The sequence below is a fragment of the Bombyx mori genome, chromosome 1 (genome assembly GCF_030269925.1).
Source record: "Bombyx mori chromosome 1, ASM3026992v2".
Classification (NCBI taxonomy): Eukaryota; Metazoa; Arthropoda; class Insecta; order Lepidoptera; family Bombycidae; genus Bombyx; species Bombyx mori.
The window spans coordinates 3,964,744-3,986,001 of NC_085107.1; the positions used below are offsets into that span (position 1 = coordinate 3,964,744).

The 21,258-nt window shown below is 36.5% G+C and overlaps 1 protein-coding gene and 1 long non-coding RNA gene across 2 annotated transcripts in view; one reads left to right on the plus strand and one right to left on the minus strand.

Moving 5' to 3' along the window:
* The window catches only part of LOC101737840 (sushi, von Willebrand factor type A, EGF and pentraxin domain-containing protein 1), a 117,241-nt gene that overhangs the window by 91,073 nt on the left and 4,910 nt on the right, over window positions 1-21,258 (plus strand). The window contains exons 5-12 of the mRNA XM_004932780.5: window positions 6,801-6,923; window positions 7,243-7,406; window positions 10,130-10,256; window positions 14,415-14,564; window positions 18,328-18,504; window positions 18,860-19,158; window positions 19,440-19,671; window positions 20,488-20,661. Coding sequence (XP_004932837.1) covers window positions 6,801-6,923; window positions 7,243-7,406; window positions 10,130-10,256; window positions 14,415-14,564; window positions 18,328-18,504; window positions 18,860-19,158; window positions 19,440-19,671; window positions 20,488-20,661 — 1,446 coding nt within the window. The remainder of the gene's footprint in view (window positions 1-6,800; window positions 6,924-7,242; window positions 7,407-10,129; window positions 10,257-14,414; window positions 14,565-18,327; window positions 18,505-18,859; window positions 19,159-19,439; window positions 19,672-20,487; window positions 20,662-21,258) is intronic.
* On the minus strand, window positions 1,169-3,363 carry LOC105842513 (uncharacterized). The gene is made up of 2 exons (XR_001140121.3): window positions 3,223-3,363; window positions 1,169-1,284 (listed from the first exon to the last, which is right to left on the minus strand). It is a non-coding gene; the product is annotated as an uncharacterized LOC105842513 (long non-coding RNA).

A 21,258-nucleotide genomic window follows, 5' to 3' on the forward strand; every position in this document is an offset into this window, starting at 1 on the left:
AACTTGGGAATGAGGTGTTTATTCTAAGCCATTTTGGTTTTTATAACTGAATCATTGATTTAAAATATTTAAAACTAGCGACCCGCCCTCGCTTCGCTTCGGAAACATTAAAACACAAATGAAACCAAAAAAAATAAAATAAAAATAAATAAATAAAAAAGTAGCCTATGTTCATCAGGGACAATGTCGGCTTCTAATGGAAAAATAATTTTTCAAATCGGTCCAATAGTTTCGGAGCCTATTCGAAACAAACAAACAAACAAATCTTTCCTCTTTATAATATTAGTATAGAAGAGCACATTGCGTATGAAAAAGTCATCCTATAAACTAAGAATGCTAAAGAAACGATGCTCCCACCGGTTCTCAGGAACGCGACTCTATTCGAAATTAGAGGCACGACAATAATCTGAATGTTAATTATAGAATAGGCTTTCTCTCTCTTACTTGTAAAAAGCTTGTAATTACCTTAACATACTATCGACTTTGAAACGTCAGTAAGCAATAAAACGAAAACAAAGCCTTAAAGTGTAAGTAATGTTGTTGAGGAGCTTTTATATGACATCGGCAACATTGTCGCTGAACGACCAACATTAGAAAGCATGTGAACAAACACGACACATTCAACACTTTCTTCTGATTGATGCACGCTATTTATACAACAACAACAACAAAAAATACAGCTTATAAAGCTGTGCACGTATACTACATCTAGTTTTGTATTTACCTTTAACAAATGTTTTGTTGTAAGCCCGCGCCGAAGTCATTTGAAGAAGCCATTTGTTTCGTTTTCAACCTTAATGCAACATGATTTAGATTTCAAAGTCATGTCACCAGATTTCAGTATTCATTTTAAATTTTTACTATATTTTTTTATTATTATTTACTTAAGGTTAATTAATCGTAAAAATACAATAACATTTCATTGTATTGTAGCCTAAACGAATTGTTAATTAATTTTTTATTACGTTTAAAGCCTTACGGAAAGTATTAATATTTTTAATTTACTTGCATCGAACAACAACAACAACAAACGGATAAATTACCCAAAATTTAAGTATTCGGTTTCCAATATGTCAAGATCAAAACACTTCAAGTAAAAAAGGAATGAAATTCCCGAAATTTTAAACATCTTAACTAAAATTTAGAGGTAGATAAAATTAAAACTACGTTTACGAGTTAATTTCGCATTTATTTTCGAATGTTCGACTACTTCGAGTTTTCATGGTAGCAGAAGATAAGTGTTCAATTCGTGAGCAATTGAATGTTGTGCTGACCACCGCTAAGCTAAAAAAAGACATATTAACATTAACATTTATTTTTATTCAAAAAGAACGAATAGTATCTCGAAAAAAAAACATCATTGGATATAATAAAATAATGAAAATCATAAACTTGAGAGAGAGAGAGAGAGAGTATTCTTTATTGTACACCAAAAAACAAATAAACAGTGCGATACATTAAAAACAAAAAAGTACAATTGGCGGTCTTATCGCTAAGAGCGATCTCTTCCAGACAACCATCAGGTGGACAAGAATCATTTGGAAACGAACTACGCGCGGTGTACCATTCCAGTGAAATACATATACATATATGTATACATACATATATGTATACATACATATACACATACATATCTCCGTAAATATACATACAATTAATACAAAGTACTTGACTTATGCCTTTAAAGTGATTTTGTTTAAAAGCTAAAAGATACAGACTCCGCCTGAAAATACAGTTGGAACTCCGTGGTGCTTGTTAGTCAAGACAATTAACTGCTGTACCACTCGATCAAATGATTCGAAAAACTCGCATTATATAAACTAGAAATTTACATAATAATTACGTTTCATATTATCATAATTCACGAATAATTTTCCTAGCGTCACGGGCTTTGATCAATTAGTCCAAGAACTCTATTAAAATTGCGTAGCGAGTTTTAAATACAGTTTATTTTTTTTTTTCAAAAACGCCGGCTAAGAATAGTTTTATTCTATTTATATTTGGTAACGGGAGCCTTGTAATAAATACCTAATGATTGTGTTTAATTGCCAACGATAAAATCGCTTGGTTAGCATCCACCGACGTTCTTTATTTTATTTTGTTGTTGTTATATTTCGAACGTAAAATCAAATGTCCCTTATATACCGCCCTTCAAACGACAGTATTTTTTTTTGCTTAGAGGGTTCGACGAGCTTACAGCCCACCTGGTGTTAAGTGGTTACCGGAGCTCATAGACATCTACATAAATGCGCCACCCACATTGAGATATAAGTTCTAAGATATCAGTATAGTTACAACGGCTGTCCCAACCTTCAAACCGAAACGCATTACTGCTTCACGGCAGAAATAGGCGGGATGGTGGTATCTACCCGCGCGGATTCACAAGAGGTCCTACCACTAGTACTGAAGTTTTTTTTATAAATTTTGTGTTTTCATTCTTATTACACGCTCTTACTTTTTATTACGGTGTTCGTTCATCGTGTAAACGGTGGAAACACGTGGTACGGACGTATTACATTGGTAGAAATGTCTGCGAGATTTGAACGCCGACACATGGGCGTCGGTAAATACGTGTGTCTATATCGGCTTTTTATCCTTTAAGCTACGGACGTTATTAAGTAACATTCAGCTTCTAGCTGCAGACAAAATGAAGTTCACATTACGCGCACATTGATTTGATTACGAATTACGGCTGCTTTTTTATTGCTTACACGGATGAACGAGCTCACAGCCCACCTAGTATTAAGTGGTTACCGGAGCACATAGATCTCAATAACGTAAATACCGTCAACCACTTTGAGACAGATCTATGTCTCAGTTTTTTAGTACAACTTTTATTTTACGCTTTACTGATTCGCTTCAGAAATAGCCAGGGTGCTATTAGCTACCACGGGCAAGCTCTTCTATATCTCTCATAACACTTCGTTGATAATACAAATTACACGCGAAACTGGCCCTACCTAGTGAGTAACTTTCATGAGTCACTCGGTAACCAAATGGAAGCTTCACAATGTTAGTCAAATAAAATAGCGAAAAGTGGCTGGCAGCAAATGGATGAGAAAAATGAATATGTACGAACAAGAAGTGACGTAAATTGCGAGAGGACTGTGTCCAGTTGGACTGACTTATGTAATCTTATATATTAATACGTGAAGCAAAAACTTTGTATCCCTTTTTACGAACATTGCGCGGACGGAGGAGTATGAAATTTTCCACACTTACCTATAGAGGATATAGAGAAGAAGTGCACAATGCTAATTTTTTTTTTACATAATGCATAAAAGATACATTAAATCAATAAAGAAAACATTACACACACTACCATGTATTTGACACGCATGCATACTATGTTTACTGTCAAACTTTTCTTATTTCTTATATTCTGTGGTCAAATTGAAAATAGGTTAATATTGTTTATCTTTAATGTTAATTGTCTATAGTGCAGTTTAGGCGAAATCTGTGATTATTGAAGTATAGTATATTATATAAGAAGTCTTTGAAAGTAGAACCATAATAATGTCCAAGCTTATAATTTCAATTAGTTATAGTCGAAATTCGACTACCGGGGGACCACTACTGACAATGAAAATATTTAGCAGAATAGTGTTATTTTGAAAAAGTAACATCCACACTTAGTCGGCTCAGACGAACATATTATTCATGGTAATTTAATGAAGGCAAATACTCTCAAGTATTTTTCAATGACCATGACCAAATAGTATGTATGCGCCGCTAAAAATGTACACACTTCAACAGCATTGAATATTTACGCGTTACGAAATTCTCGATCCCCATTTCCAACGTTTAATAGGTAATTTTAATTGGCGTCGGATATGAAAGATACGATCCATTGTCTTAAAGTTATTATTGTTAAACAAACAAATGTCGAAAGTCACGGAGACTTGCACTTTCTAAAAGACAATTTAACATTATATTTGTACAATAGTTACAACCGTTCTCACGGCTGATAATAGCGTTGCGTATGCCGCGTTGATAGTCCAATCATTTATTCAAACTGTCATGTAATAATGACATTAGAATTCACGATTTGGGTTTTTAAATAAATAAATAACTTTCAAAGCTAAATCTTCTGTGCGCATTTTTCTAATCACTTTATTCGAGAAAGCCCTTTTTACACGCTTTATATTAGCTTCACTTGTATGTATGTTTGTGTGCTTTTTATTCAAAAATACCATAATACAATTCGAAGTCGTCGTGACCTAAATGATAAGACGTCCGGTGCATTCGTATCTAGCGATGCACCGGTGTTCGAATCCCGCAGGCGGGTACCAATTTTTCTAAACGAAACACGTACTTAACAAATGTTCACGATTGACTTCCACGGTGAAGGAATAACATCGTGTAATAAAAATCAAACCCGCAAAATTATAATTTGCGTAATTACTGGTGGTAGGACCTCTTGTGAGTCCGCACGGGTAGGTACCACCGCTCCGCCTATTTCTGCCGTGAAGCAGTAATGCGTTTCGGTTTGAAGGGTGGGGCAGCCGTATTGACTATACTGAGACCTTAGAACTTATATCTCAAGGTGCGTGGAGCATTTAAGTTGTAGATGTGTATGGGCTCCAGTAATCACTTAACATCAGGTGGGCTGTGAGCTCGTCCACACAACTAAGCATAAAAAAAAAAAAACATTTAGAATTATTTACGTAATCTATAATAATATCTAAGAATACTTCATTTAAGTGATATTTATGTAAAGCAATTTCAATAGCAATAGCATCATTCGTTCGTAATTACTCTTCCCGGTATTGAGGCAAAAAAATTAAAAGACACCTACCTGCACATCGATCGGTCCCTTTTGAGTTTATAGCTGTTAACTATGAATACCTTTCAGATACAATACGTAGTTACCTGCTGTTACGTAATCTAGACACTCAACCGCAACATGCAAAAGGCCCAATGACAATCGCACGTTAATTCCATGAAAAAGAAAATTAACCCTTCACAGAGACGAGATATTTATATAAAGTACTAGCTGACCCGGCAGACTTCGTAGTGCCTCAATCGATAAATAAAATACCTAAACTATTGTATAAAATAAACTTAAAACAAACAAAAGGAATCCATCCGACGGAGGACATATCAAAGGAAAAACAAAATTGTTATTTTTATTTAATTCCGAGCATTTTCTTATTTATTTACCTTTTAAACCTTCTGTAATTCCACAAATAAAATTCAAGATCAAAATTAGCCAAATCCGTCCGTCCAGCTGTTCTCGAGTTTTAACGAGACTAACGAACAGCAATTCATTTTTATATACATATATAGATTAATACTATGATTTTATAATTGTGATACATTTTAACGATTCAATCTCCGGTTTTTTTCATTGTCATTGAACCATTGTCGACTGCTGATGAATGGACAAAAGACGGAGTAAAGTGTTATGTAAAAATAAACTTTCATTGTTACTTCAAGAGAGGCTAATTACGCACTACGTACAAAATAGAGCGAAAGATAAATTACAATAGATCCCACGTGAAAACATTGATTTAGTTTTCGATCATCTTAATATTTATAAATCTCGTGTCACAATGTTTGTCCTCAATGGACTCCTAAACCACTTAACCGATTATAATAAAATTCGCACACCATGTGCAGTTCGATCCAACTTGAGAGATAGGATAGTTTAAATCTCAAATTATAGTCGCAATTTTAATTTATTGCTAATTATTTGTCTGTTATTATTTGACAGTCACAATTATCTGTTAACTCCAAATGATTCTAACAGATGTCGATACCTTTCGACTGAGTTGAGTAAGTAATCAATAGATGGCGCATATATGGCAAAACAACGTTTGCCGGGTCAGCTAGTTACGTCTATATGAACGCCGTCGCCGCCTTATTCGTTAAACAGGCGAATCTCGTATATTCATAATTTAAAGCATAATTTAGGAAACGCGTATGCCTATTTAATGCTAATACGCATTTTCTGACCAACAAACAGCGAGATATGACTTCTTTTTTTACCTAGTGTTAAATGGTTACTGGAGCCCATAGATATCTACAACGTAAATGTCGCCCCCTATCTTGAGATATGAATCCTAAGGTCTCAGTATAGTTACAATGGCTGCCCCACCCTTCAAACTGAAACGCATTACTGCTTCACGGCAGAAATTGGCAGGGTGATGATAGCTACCCGTGCGAACTCACAAAAGGTCCTACCACCAGTAATTACCCACTCTAACCGGCGCCATCTAGGCGGGCTTCGGACAGTCTGCCGACCGAGAGGACTGGTGGTCGTGGCGCTGACAACCGCCAGTCCGGCGTCCGGAGGGGGAGGGTGATGGGAGAGATGTGCTCCGCACTAAACGCTTCACTTTCCCCCCCCTTTCCCTTGTCATGAGTTATGTCTCATGCGAGGTTTGGACGTTGGTTGTTGAGCGGCAGGAGGTTTTAGTCAGTTCGACTCTGACATACCCTGCCCAGTATCCCCAGAGAAGGGCGGAAGTCCGGCAATTTCCTCCAGACCAAAAAAAAAAACCACCAGTAATTACGCAAATAATAATTTTGCGGGTTTGATTTTTATTAAATGATGTTATTCCTTCATCGTGGAAGTCTATTGTGTACATTTTATAAGTACGTATTTCATTAGAAAAATTGGTACCCGCCTGCGGAATTCGAACACCGGTGCATCGCTACATACGAATGCACCGGACCTCTTATCCTTTAGGCCACGACGACTTTATAATTGCTCTTTTTCTTTTATGTCCCCTAACCTAATGAATAAAATCTGTTTATGTGTATACAATAAAAATCGTCGTATCCGATTGTTTTAGACGAAGGCGTTACGAAAACGTTCACGTGCGCTCGACCTCTGATCGGGCAGCACGTGTTTCTGCAACTGGTTGGTGTCGAGGGCTCCTTATCGCTTTGCGAAGTTGAAGTTTTTACAACAGAAGGTAAGCCTTGTTTTGAAGACATCAATATTGCTTATTTGTTCAAAAGTAGTCACGAAAAATTAACCTTATAAATTAAATGTTTTTGCGGTTACATATAGAAAATTCGTTTCGGTAATAGACTACATTTGAGATTTTGATCCAATGTCTCAACGGAAATTCGTTTACATTTCGATATATATAATTATATACCTAAATGTTTATTGATATGCGAAGCTAGTTAGCAAAGTAACTTCCTGGAATTCACAATTCAAAACAATCAATAAAAGTACTAACGTGTAAAACAACCTTAAAGACTTTAAAGATAATTTTTTTAATCTAGAATTTTCGAACGATCGATGCGCTCCGGCCGGCGCCCCCGCTGATATTGAATTGGCTGCGTTCTCCAGAAACTGTTATGAGTTCAACGTTGCCAGGGGGGGCTCGTTCGACGAAGCCAGGAAGCAATGTCAATCACATGGTGGCGATTTAATACACGGCTTTCAGGTAATTGTAACTTTAGTATACCTACTCACTTAGTTTACAGAATTCCAAATACTCACTTTATTAGCCATAATCCCGAGAAACGACTTAGACGTGAATTACCAATAAATAGGTAGAAAAGAAGAACTTTTCTATTAAATTACACCTTTTAGAAAATATATCACCGAGAAGCAAATTCAAATTGTCTCGGCTATAGATTATAGACAATATTGATTTACGTGGACGATCTTTACACATACATTTTGAATACATACTAAGTAAAATATGGTCTAAACTAAAATGGTATTTAAAACATTAAAATCATACCGAGGTATTCCACCGTAATTGTTAATATTTAGTAATAGAGCCGAGTAAGAAATTGTTGAAAAGCTATTCCTCTCATCCAACCTCAACGCACGCATCTGCATGTGAAGAATGAGGTCGATGCTTTCATTCCTGAAAGCGATGCAAGGAAATGGGATGAATGAAACAATGATTAATTAAAAGATAAGTACGCCGTGAGAATACCAAAATTAAATTATATTCAACTTAATTGCAACTAATAGAAGGGGTTTATAATATGGATACAATCGAAGCCTCGGCATTGTATTGAAATATTATGACGTCAACTGTGGCTATTGACATATTTATTTATTTTAATTCAGTGCATAAACCATAACATTTTGTTAGTAAGTATTACTTAAAATCTATGGTAGTAACTTAAGAATCTAACCTAATAGCTATTAGACTATTCATTAAAAATTTTGTTCCAAGTGCCTGCTGCAAAGACTATTAATTAGCAGTCCCTCGATCTTGCTCGATTACATTTTATATATATAACCGGCTATGTGTCGTTACATATATATTTTGCTATCTCCTTTGTTGCATATTAGGATAGACAGAGTTTACATTACTGATTGTTTGGTTGTCAGAGATGAAACAATTTTAAAACAATTTCAATTAAATAAAGATTCTGTAATTTTTTAAGCACACAGATATTGAGATATAATTTTATGCTGACCAAACCTGAATTGTGTGAATGCTAAAGATTCTTTAGGAATCAATATTTAAAAAAAATATCTGTAAAAATCTGAGTTTAAAGTTTCCTGTGGATATACGCGCAAAAAAGCTATCGAAAAGCTATCCTAATAAAATTAACTCATATTTGGACCGTTTATTTTGAAAGTGGTGTAAGTTCATTTTCTTTTGTTTCGAGAAAATTAAAGGTTACTATATTTGTTGATTTAAAAACACAGGCAAATCATATGAGGTCTGGCTATGCCACCTATCTCTATCAATTGGACTTACACCACTTTCATAATCGATGATTATGCAATTTCATTTACCGACCGATTTTAAGTTGTACAAAACATGGGATTTTTTTGAGAAATTAAACACGGACTAGCTATATATAAAAAAATTACATTAAATTAAGTATGAATTACGTGATAGCTCATTTTTCTCAAAAATGGACTTACACCACTTTCAAAATAAACGGTCCATTTATAAACTAGGATAGAAGCGAGCAAGCGTCGTGCAAGCGTATAAACCCAAAAAAGCTCTAGTAAGTTTAAATACAGAAAACTATAAAATCACACAATTATTTTTACTGAATGAGTTGCACCTAAATGGTGTCAATTTCGGTTCGGATATGAAATTAAATTGGGTCACATGTGGCTTGGTTCGCTTTGTTGAAGTTGACAGCAAAATTGGTCTATTCTGAGCGAACGGAGGACAGGTACTGCAACATTCCAAATACCTAAATACTAAGAAGTACTTGTTAGTCGTCTGTAACCACGCAAACTTAAGTATTTTAAACAACTTATAAAATTATGTAATCACAATAATAATGGCGAAATCAAATATTAAGCGATCATTTTAATTATAGCTTTGACTGGCGAAAATTTAAGTGAATACTATAAGTGCTTGTATTTTAAAATCATTTAGAATAATTTCTATCGCAGAGCAGTCTTTCTTTCCGGTTTTGAAAATTGAGACAGTTGGTATATACTATACAATTGAGACTTAAATCTTGCGTCTGGAGGTGGTGTTTGGTTTATTATATTAAAGGTTTGTTAAGTGTTACACGCTACAGGTGTTTCTATGTTGTGGGGTCGGTCGGCTCTAATTGACTTTTTTTTTTTTATTGCTTAACTGGTTAGACGAGCTCTCAGCCCACCTAGTGTAAAGTGGTTACTGGAGCCCATAGACATCCACAACGTAAATGCGCCACCCACCTTGAGATATAAGTTCTAAGGTCTCAAGTATAGTTACAACGGCTGCCCCACCCTCAAACCGAAACGCATTACTGCTTCACGGCAGAAATGGCAGGGTGGTGGTACCCACCCGCGCGGACTCACAAGAGGTCCTACCACCAGTAATTACGCAAATTATAATTTTGCGGGTTTCATTTTTATTACACGATGTTATTCCTTCACCGTGGAAATCAATCGTGAACATTTATTGAGTACGTATTTCATTAGAAAAATTGGTACCCGGCTGAGATTCGAACACCGGTGCATCGCCCAACACGAATGCACCGGACGTCTTATCCGTTAGGCCATGACGACTTCAAAGAGCTAAGCTAAGAGCACATCGATCTAGAATAATAATATGTATGTTGTTGTTTATCATGGCTATATAAGTTATAATAAAAATGTGATTTAAATTTATATTCGATGTTACCAAAATTAGTTGTAATATACTCGTATAGGGTTAGCATTCATTCAAACTGACAATTGTTTCAGGGTGCCACGTCGAGTTTCCTCACTCAAGAACTGGAGCGTCGTAAAGCACAGTTAAAAACACAGTTGGTCTGGATCGGAGCCCAAAAGGAGCCGGGCCTCACATCTCGAACCTGGCAATGGGTGGATGGTGAGTTTTCTTTTAAACGTAGACACATACTCACCAGCCTGGACTCGGAGAAATAAGCGCCTTTTTTTCTACATATGCTGATAGCCTTGAGAGGCTATTTCAGCTTCTTGACGTGTAGGTGAGCTCACAGGGCTCAAACTGGAAGTGTTGCTAACACTTGCAAGAGCAGTGCTTCACAGAATCTACCACCGAATCGGAAACGCGACACACTGAGAAGATCCGGCGAGAAACTTAGTGGACTGTGTCTATAGGTCAATTCGCTCGTCGAGCCCTTCGTCGCAAGCGACTGGTTAAGCAAGGACGATGACCGGTGCTTGTGGTACCTAAAAGCACCGTTAATGGATCGGGAAGATCCGTAATGACGAGTAAATAAGCGCCGATGTTAATTTTTTATTTTATACGCAATAACATCAATGCTACCGCTCTCTGTGGAACGTGAATCCGATGAGCCAATTTTGTTCTTGGATAAATTTTTTTATTTTTTTATAACTTGGATGGTTGGACGAGCTCACGGCCCACCTGATGTTACGCGGTTACTGGAGCCCATACACATCTACAACGTAAATGCCGCCACATACCCATACACCATACAACGGCTGCCTCACTCTTCAAACCGAAACGCATTACTGTTTGTTTTGCGTTATTTAAAACTAATCATAAATACAAAGAAGCTTCTATCGAGTTCTGGAAAAAAGAGTCAGCTAATTCTGGTTCAGTCCGCATTAAAAACCTCTAATGATATTATGTTCAATGATATTTTATTTGATAACCTAATGGAAACCGAAAGTGGATTTTTAAATTAATGTTACGTTAATTTCGGATCTTATGTTTGGGAAACTGAAACATCTTGGTCTAGTTCCGAAAAATACACGTTATTTTACACGATAAAGAATTAATTCCAACTTTATATATTATAACCACTAAAAATTCCACATTATACATTGGATCAGACTACTGTCATATTTACCTAGGGAACCTATTTTTTTCTTGAAGTTAAAGACTAATTCTATATAAGTTTCTTCTATTTAAAATTAGTTCTTAAAACTGTTTCTTATTCACATTATATATTGTGTTATTTCTAGGTATTTAGTTATAACGATTCCGTAAATAAAAACCTTTTTTTTTTATCCTAAAATACTCCGCAAAATATGACAACAAAGAAATATCTGTATGGAAATTATTTGAGACCATGTCTTCATTCTGAATACGTACGAAATAAGTAAATAAAGTACGAACATTATATGTATATTCGTGAAAGCATTTTGTATTCTGTTCGCTATTCAGTCTAAATTGTTTCACGCTGCATTCAGAGCGTAATCGGAGTAGAGCTACAGCTCTGTTTCTTGATAAATACCAGTTTCATTGTTCGTCTTTGTATTGTCTTGTCCAATAAAAAATAAATAACAGTTTAAAAAAAACTAACAAAATACGCTTTTATAGAAAATCCAACTTAATAATAGAAAATAAATTTAAATTAAAAATAGTGTAAGAAAAAATGATTTTATTGTAAAAAAAAAGCTTGCGGTGCATGGTATCAGTAGTTATAAACATTTTTGTATATTATATTTTATATTTTATCGTCGTGGCCTAAAGGATAATACGTCCGGTGTATTCGTGTTGAGCGAATCTCAGGCGGGTACCAATTTTTCTAATGAAATACGTACTCAACAAATGTTCACAATTGACTTCCACGGTGAAGGATATTTTTAGTTGAATTTTCTATAAGGTTTTATAAGCGTATTTTGTTAGTTTTTTTTAAACTATTATTTATTTTTCATTTTTTAGTTGAATTTTAATTTTTTCAAATTGTTTTTTCAAATATATTTTAAATATTGAATTGTCATCGGTAAATGTATCTCTAGTGTACATTAATTTTTCATATGTACCGTCTTTTACAGATTAGATTAAGCCTTTTAAAGTTCAAATATCATTGCAAAGTATTCGCCAGCTTAGGAACACGAGAAAATTGAGGCATCTGATTTCAAATGCAATAGGATCTGTTCGATTTCCATTTGCTATTAGACTCCGGGTTGCTGGTAATCTGTTCAGGAAATTCAAATTGCCTAGTTAATCCCTAGGTCTGTGATAAATCGAAAAAAAAAATCTTTAGTTTCAATAAACGAAGGAGGTTTTCTTTTTTATCAAATTACATTTATTGCCAGGTTTCAGCTTAGATTTCTACTAGTTCCGCCTAAAAATTTTACCTTACCAAACTTTTCACGCTAAATCTCCATTAATTATAATTTAATACATATAATATATATTTGCATCATCTTTAGCCGAATAGCTTAAAAATAACATCCGATTTTTCGTTATTGTTCGATTTATTTTTATAGCATCTTATTAATACTCTTTGCATGTAAAGCGTTACGGCCAGTTACTGTCATGTTTCTATTATCTATATACCTAGTCAGGTCATAACTATTGTCACACAGTAAAAACTTTTCTTTTAGAATGCTGGCCACAAAAAAGTTTATTAAATTCGAATTTCAAATTGTTCATGAAAATAAAAATGTATAACTTTTAGAATTTTACTCATTTTTAAATATGGAGTGGACGCTTAAAGAAGACCGTGTTGCAGTTATTGCGTTGCATCGTTGCGGTTACGCGCCATTTCAAATTTTTAACATACTGAAAATTTTTAATATAACCAAAGATTCGTTTGTCGTACCATCAAACGATACAATGAAGACTCTAGTGTAGATGACAGGTCAAGAAGTGGTCGCCCTCGGTCTGTTAGGACTCCAGCAGTGATAAAAGCTGTGAAGGCGCGAATTCAAAGAAATCCCAAACGTAAGCAGAAACTGTTGGCCCTTCAGATGGGGTTAAGCAGAACCACGGTGAAAAGGGTGTTAAATGAAGACTTAGGGCTTCGGGCATATCGAAGAAAAACAGGACATCGTTTGAATGCTCGTCTAATGGACCTGAGACTGAAGAGATGCCGCGCTTTGTTGAAGCGGTACGCGGGAAAAAAATATCGGGAAATTCTTTTTTCGGATGAAAAATTTTTTACCGTAGAAGAGAGCTACAACAAACAAAATGATAAGGTGTACGCACACAGTAGTGAAGAAGCGAGCAACCATATTCCGCGTGTCCAACGAGGTCATTTTCCATCCTCGCTCATGGTATGGTTGGGAGTTTCTTATTGGGGCTTAACAGAGGTACATTTTTGTGAGAAAGGTGTAAAAACGAATGCAGTTGTGTATCAAAATACAGTCCTGACGAACCTTGTGGAACCTGTTTCTCATACCATGTTCAATAACAGGCACTGGGTATTCCGACAAGATTCGGCGCCAGCTCATAGAGCAAAGAGCACACAAGACTGGCTGGCGGCGCGTGAAATCGACTTCATCCGGCACGAAGACTGGCCCTCCTCCAGTCCAGATTTGAATCCGTTAGATTACAAGATATGGCAACACTTGGAGGAAAAGGCGTGCTCAAATCCTCATCCCAATTTGGAGTCACTCAAGACATCCTTGATTAAGGCAGCCGCCGATATTGACATGGACCTCGTTCGTGCTGCGATAGACGACTGGCCGCGCAGATTGAAGGCCTGTATTCAAAATCACGGAGGTCATTTTGAATAAACTTTAGTGCCATAAGAATCTATGTTTTGTTAAGTTCATTTTGGTATATTTATGGTTACATAATGAATAAAGTTGTTTCAATTATTTTACATTAAACATGTGACAGAATTTATGACCTGACTAGGTATAAGTATACTAGAGGTCCCACAGTAGTCGAAATGCGACTATAATTAATTGGAATTGTAAGTTTGTACACATACTATAATAATCACAAATTCAGCCAAGGCTACACTATAAAATAATATTAATAAAGACAAACCATATGTAATCTATTCTCAATTTGACCACAGACGTCAAGAACAAAAGTTTGACAATAAATAGTATGCATGCGCGTATGCGTCAAATATATAGTATGTGGTGTGTGTAATGTTTTCTTTATGGATTTAATGTATCTTTTATGCATTATTTAAAAAAAATATTAGCATTGTGCACTTCTTCTCTATACTCTCTATAAATGTGGACAATTTCATACTCCTCCGTCCGCGCAATTTTCGTAAAAAGGGATACAAAGTTTTTCCTTCACCTATTAATATATAGAAATACATTAATGTAACTGTGATTTTTGTTCCAGGCGAATTAGTTTCGAAGCCGAGCTGGGGTAAAGACCAGCCTAATAATTACAACGGGGAACAGAACTGCGTTGTCCTGGACGGCGGGAGAGGCTGGTTGTGGAACGACGTTGGCTGCAACCTCGATTACTTGCACTGGATCTGCCAGTACCGTGAGTGTCCCATCCATAGGTACATATCACTTTATTCTGCTTGGCGAACGATCCTAGCGAAATTCAAAGCGAAACACAAGCGAATTGTTGATACTAAATATAGTGCGGTAAGTTGTTGGATATACAAAAATATCACAAGCATTACTTGCAGTAGGCAGTGACTTAGTAAGCCCGATAGCATTGCTGATGTCCAAGAGCGGCGGGCTGTATCACTCGTCTACCTACAAAGACAATGAAAACCAAAAAAAAAAAACCTACACTATGTCGTAACTTTGAAAAAAAAATATTAACGAACACAAAACTTTTTAATCTTTTAAGCTTTAGTGATCATGATGAAAGAACCTAAGATAAAATTCGACCTTTACCTGTGTGATCCAAAAGCTTTACTCATTATTAAAAGCACTTGAAATTGCCGATCCAAATAGCTTTAAGTGTTTGTATTATTGTATTTTTGAGTCCGCGTGGATCGGTACCACCACCCTGCCTATTTCTGCCGTGAAGCAGTAATGCGTTTCGGTTTGAAGGGTGGGGCAGCCGTTGTAACTATACTGAGACCTTAGAACCTATATCTCAAGGTGGGTGGCGCATTTACATTGTAGATGTCTATGGGCTCCAGTAACCACTTAACACCAGGTGGGCTATGAGCTCATCCACCCACGATAACATTTTCAAATACCTAACGTATTAAATAATACATAAGACTTATTTACACAGCTACATTTATTTTCTTTACGAAATGTAGTAAGGGTTTAAATATTTATAAATATACAGTGAGTACGTAGAGCAGTGATTCTCAACTTATTTTTTGTTGCGGCACATATTTAAAGATTTCAAAATTTGGCGGCACACAAAAAAAAAAGATAAAATTTATTTACTTACTACAACACACTGCATTTATCAAAAAATGTTAATATACGAAATAAACTAAAATATACTATTTTTTTTTTTGTGGATTTAAATTTATATTCATGTTTAAAATATTTTTCTTTTAAAATCATATAATTTAATAATATTAACATTATTATATATTCGCAAAATTTGGCGGCACATTTTTGAAATTTGGCGGCACACAAAAGTGCCCCGTAACAGTGGTTGAGAATCACTGACGTAGAGCATGTACGTACGTTCAGTGGGATATGTCTATAGGGACACCAACAATGTTTCTAACGTCTTCTTTAATGTCTCAACTACAACATTCAGTGTGGTGTAGTTTATAACCTCCACAAAGCTATGCGAAGTTACGATTCGGTTTTACCGGCTCGGTCTCTCAGGCACATTGCACTGTTTACTATGTTTCTAAATGCGACCGTCGTGATAGTGTTTACAATGTTTCAAAATAATTTGCGACTTGGCGGTAATAATTCAACTTTAGAAACGAAACAACTTTTTGAAATGATTGCAGAAGACTGTAAATTTAAAAATGAGATCATGGTTTGGAAACAGTTTTTTTCTTTCTTAAGTTGCTTACTGTGCCAAATAAAGAAAAGTCATATCCGCCTATAAATTTCTTGCACAAAAATTAGATTACCTTTTGATGTATGAAAACAAATGTATATCGACGCTTGAAGGGCAAACGTCGACTAAGCGACAATGCGTGAACTTTACAGTAGACTAATTTAAAGTTGAAATACCTGAAAACAAAAATTTATGTTATCGAATCTAGCTGTAGTAGAATCTAGCTAGTAGCTGTAGGAATCAAATGATTTTAATAGACCTAGAAATATATTTTTTTTTGCGCATCGAATATGGTTATTGCCTATCATTTATGTACAAAGCAGTTATTATCGCTTAGTCATGTTTGCCTTTCAAGCGTCGATATACATTAAGCCGGATAAGCTATTCTTAATAATGAATAACACAGAGTTACTAGAATACGAATCAATGTTAACATTTGCTTACTCATTTGAATTCCCGAAGCACGAATTCAAAAAGGACGAGGTTTGAAAATGCGGTAGCAATTCGGAAACCGGTCACGCACCGATGCGTTTTCAGTTATTTCTGAACACCATTTGTACGTAATGGTATATGAGTTCGCATGTGCGTGCAATTCGCACCGGCGCATGTCATTGTTAATGGTTTTTAATATGTACAACCTATCACAAATCCGCTAACGCACGCTGACAATGTTATGGTTGTTTAAGAAAGATAAAATCTCTGTTGTGAGCGAAACATATTGGAGATATATTATGTCCTCAGGAAAATTTTATATTTTAAAGTTAAATAACCTTCTTTAATATGAAATGAGGTGCCTTATATTCTGTTATATTATGTTATGTTTGTCTCTTTGTTAACTCTTACGGTGTGACAGTCAGAGTCCAAAACCGAAAAATATGCTCTATATTGAAAACCTTAGAAGTCGGATAAATTCTCATTTTAAATTTTACATTATTTTAAAATATCAGGCGGACTTTTTTCTTTCGTTTCGCTATTATTATTTGTAAGAGATTGCGTTCAATAGATTTTTATGATCACAATGCCTGTATATAGCCTTCTACGTAATAAGCGCTTCTTTTAAGCATTTCTTTACTGTCAAATACTTGAATATATTAGAATAGTCGGTGCATAACTTCGTAACAAAATAAGATGCCTATCAGCTCTTCCGTCTTGTGCAATAAATAGGTTCAATTACAAGATTTTATGACAGTTAAGTTTTTATGACAGTTATTAGTTTAATTCGAACGGGAGTTCAGTTTGTAGTCGTCGTGGCCTAAAGGATAAGACGTCCGGTGCATTCGTATGAAGCGATGCACCGGTGTTCGAATCCCGCAGGCGGGTACCAATTTTTCTAATGAAATACGTACTCAGCAAATGTTCACGATTGACTTCCACGGTGAAGGAATAACATCGTGTAATAAAAATCAAACCCGCAAAATTATGATTTGCGTAATCACTGGTGGTAGGACCTCTTGGGAGTCCGCACGGGTAGGTACCACCACCCCGCCTATTTCCGCCGTGAAGCAGTAATGCGTTTCGGTTCGAAGGGTGGGGTAATCGTCGTAACTATACTGAGACCTTAGAACTTATATCTCGAGGTGGGTGGCGCATTTACGTTGTAGATGTCTATGGGCTCCAGTAACCACTTAACATCAGATGGGCTGTGAGCTCGTCCATCCATCTAAGCAAAAAATATACATATATATATATAATTTGGCGGTAGATAGTAGAAAGGCTTGGCTATACTTCTGGCATTGGTGGCGTCCAGAGTAGCAGATTATTTATTTTGTTATAGACGTGTAAATTGACGGAGATGCAAGACCCTAATATATTTTTCAACATAATACTCGTATATATTTGAAATGAGTCGTACCCACGAAAACAGACATGTGCGTATATATTGTCTACGCTACGTAATTACATTCATACATTCACAATATCGCCTATCTTACTTAGCTTTCTGAATCGTCATAAGTTTTGCTATAAAATTTCATTTTGTTGCGAGATAAACTGCGGGTGCAACAAAAGATAGAATAATCCGCAAATAACGTACAATAAAATAAACTAGGATCAAATCAAACCTTCTCGATTTGCTAAAAAACATTTTTTTAGTTTTCATACATGCTAGTTTACATACATAATAGTTTAACTTTAGTGCTTTAACATTACGAACGTTATTGAAGAATAATTAAATTAAAATTAAGCTGCTATTAAATGTGAATCTTCCGGTTCTAAGCGAATGTTTACATGACAGCAACAGCGATACTTTAATTTCAATACGTCGATATTATTTTCACGAATCCTTACCAAATCCATTGTTGTTCCTCAGTGCCTCCCACGTGCGGCAGTCCGGATAAACTACTGAATACTACCATACTCGGAAACGATTATGATGTTGGATCAAGAATTGTCTACAAGTGCCCCGAAGGTCATATGTTGCTCGGCGACAAAAGCAGGCACTGCAAGAAAGACGGGTTCTGGTCTGGAGCACCTCCCAGCTGTAAATGTAAGTGCTTATGTAGAAGAATTCAGAAGAATTACCGGTGGTAGGACCTCTTGTGAGTCCGCGCGGGTAAGTACCACCACCCTGCCTATTTCTGCCGTGAAGCAGTAATGCGCTTCGGTTTGAAGGGCAGGGCAGCCGTTGTAACGATACTTAAGACCTTAGAACGTATATCTCAAAATGGGTGACGCATTTACGTTATAGATGTCTATGGGCTCCAGTAACCACTTAGAACCAGGTGGGCTGTGAGCTCGTCTACTCATCTAAGCTATGAAAAAAAAGCTAATAACATCTTGCTCAGAACTATAATGTTAGGTTAACATTTTTATGAAGCTCATAACTTTACTCTCATACACAGATGTAAATTGTGGGGGTCTAACGCCGATCGAAGACGGAGATGTGGCTCTTATTGACAACAGAACAACCCACGGGGCTAGAGCTCTTTACTCCTGCCGCGAAAACTTCACCTTAGTCGGAAACCCTGAAAGAACCTGCGGTGATGAAGGTATTTGGGATGGAGAGGCTCCGAGATGCCTGTTCGACTGGTGTCCCGATCCTCCCGCCGTCTCCAACGCCTCAGTGACTGTCAATGGACACAAAGCGGGTTCTTTGGCTTCGTATACGTGTGAAAATGGCCATATTCTTTCCGGGTCAACGGTATGTATTAAATGTTTCAATGTTCCAAACAAATACCTTATGTGTATTTATATATTTATTGCTTAGATAGACGTACGAATTCATGGTCATAGCATTATATGGCTGTCAATACAACATATATATACAATCCATCAAACCGGAACGCATAGCCGCTTAGCGACAGAAATAGGCAAAATTGATGAATCGCTTTATGCTTTATGAAATAATTGAGACATTTTCTAACAGGCTCTGAATTGTTTGTAGTGTTTCTGGAAATTAATTTTTTTTCGTTGATATTTCAGAGCGTCACTTGCACCCTCGGTGGTGCTTGGTCAGGAGTACCTCCGTCCTGTAAATACGTCAACTGTGGAACCCCGACAATTCACAAGGGCTCTTTTGTACTCATCAACGGAACCACCACATATGGCTCCATTGCCCAGTTCACATGCGAGCCCGACTACTGGTTGAACGGAGCTGAAGAGCTGGTTTGCAATAGGGACGGCAAGTGGTCGTATGACATCCCATCTTGTGAATGTATGTATCATTTATTGTAGTCAGATTTACTTTCGAGGGTAATTTTTGAAAATGAAAAAATTTCGGCCAGCATATTAACCAACAACACCTCCGACCAACTCCACTTTCAGAAGGTCTTACACGATAAACATGTATTGGGCCATGATAACAGAAGTCTTGAATGACCAGATCTACTATAGTTACTCACCTCTCAATCGAAGTATCACTTACCGTAATTTACTATTAAATACTACCTTATCCAAAGAGAGTCCATTAGTCACTTTGACCAGATTCGATCTCACTCGTAAAATAACAAGAAAGATTAAAGGAAAAAATGGCATTCTTTGAAACCATTTAGATCTAGAGCAGGGGCTCCCAAACTTATTTTGTCTACTACCCACTTTGAGAATAAATTATTATTTAGCGCCCCCCATTTTTTAAGCTACTTAAAAACCACTATAGCGAGAGCTCAGTCGGTGTCTAAGAGTCCTGCTAAATGAAATTACAAATTGTCTGCCAAGCCTCTACACAACACCCCCATTTTTTTTCTGGGTCTCTTACGGCCCCCCTTTAGGCTTGCAGCGCCCACAAGGGGGCGTTATCGCCCACTTTGAGAAAGGCTGATCTAGAGTGTGATATAATTACTATTAGATGTACATAAACTAATTAACAGACGATCTGATGAAGCTCATTACACAACAGCTCATACAACAGTTGCTTCAAATCGCTCACTGCAATTGCTCCCTAATCATGACGTACTTTATGGCAGGGCATTTTGTTGAAGACGTAATTTAGTAGTTTAAATAGGTTTGAAACGATTTGTATTTTTACTTCCAGTGACATCGTGTCCAGAGCCAGAAGTACCTTCCGGCGGTTACATGGAGGCTTTCGATTACTACGTGCACTCAACAATAAACTTCCACTGCGAAGCGGGACATAAGCTGATAGGGGAACCCAATCTCGTTTGCCAGCAAGACGGAGAATGGTCAGGGGATTCGCCGACATGTGAATGTAAGAGATATTCTCATTCGATACTAGCAATTGTTTGCAATCAGTTCACAGCACAGTTAACAGGATACATGAATAAACAAATAAAATGAGATAATGTATTTGAGCTTTTAACGTTAAATTATGCACAAAAACTCAAGTGGAAATGGGCTGGTCACATCGCGAGGCTTAAGGATGAAAGGTGGACCATAGAAATAACATTTTGGAAAGGCCCACTAGGTAAAAGGAACAGAGGTAGACCATTGACTCGTTGGAAATATGAGATTATAAACACAGTTGGTCCAAGCTGGAAAAAGATTGCACAGGACAGAGACAATTGGGCATCTTTGGAGGAGGCCTTTACCCAATACAAGGTTTCTACATAAAACTACCAAAGTGTATTATATATTATACTGGTGGCAGGACCTTTTGTGAGTCCGCACGGGTAGGTACCACCATCACGCCTATTTCTGCCGTGAAGCAGTAAAGCGTTTCGGTTTGAAGGGTGGCAGCCGTTGTAACTATATTGAGACCTTAGGACTTATATCTCAAGGTGGGTGATACATTTACGTTGTAGATGTCTATGGACTCTAGTAACCACTTAACGCTAGATGGGCTGTG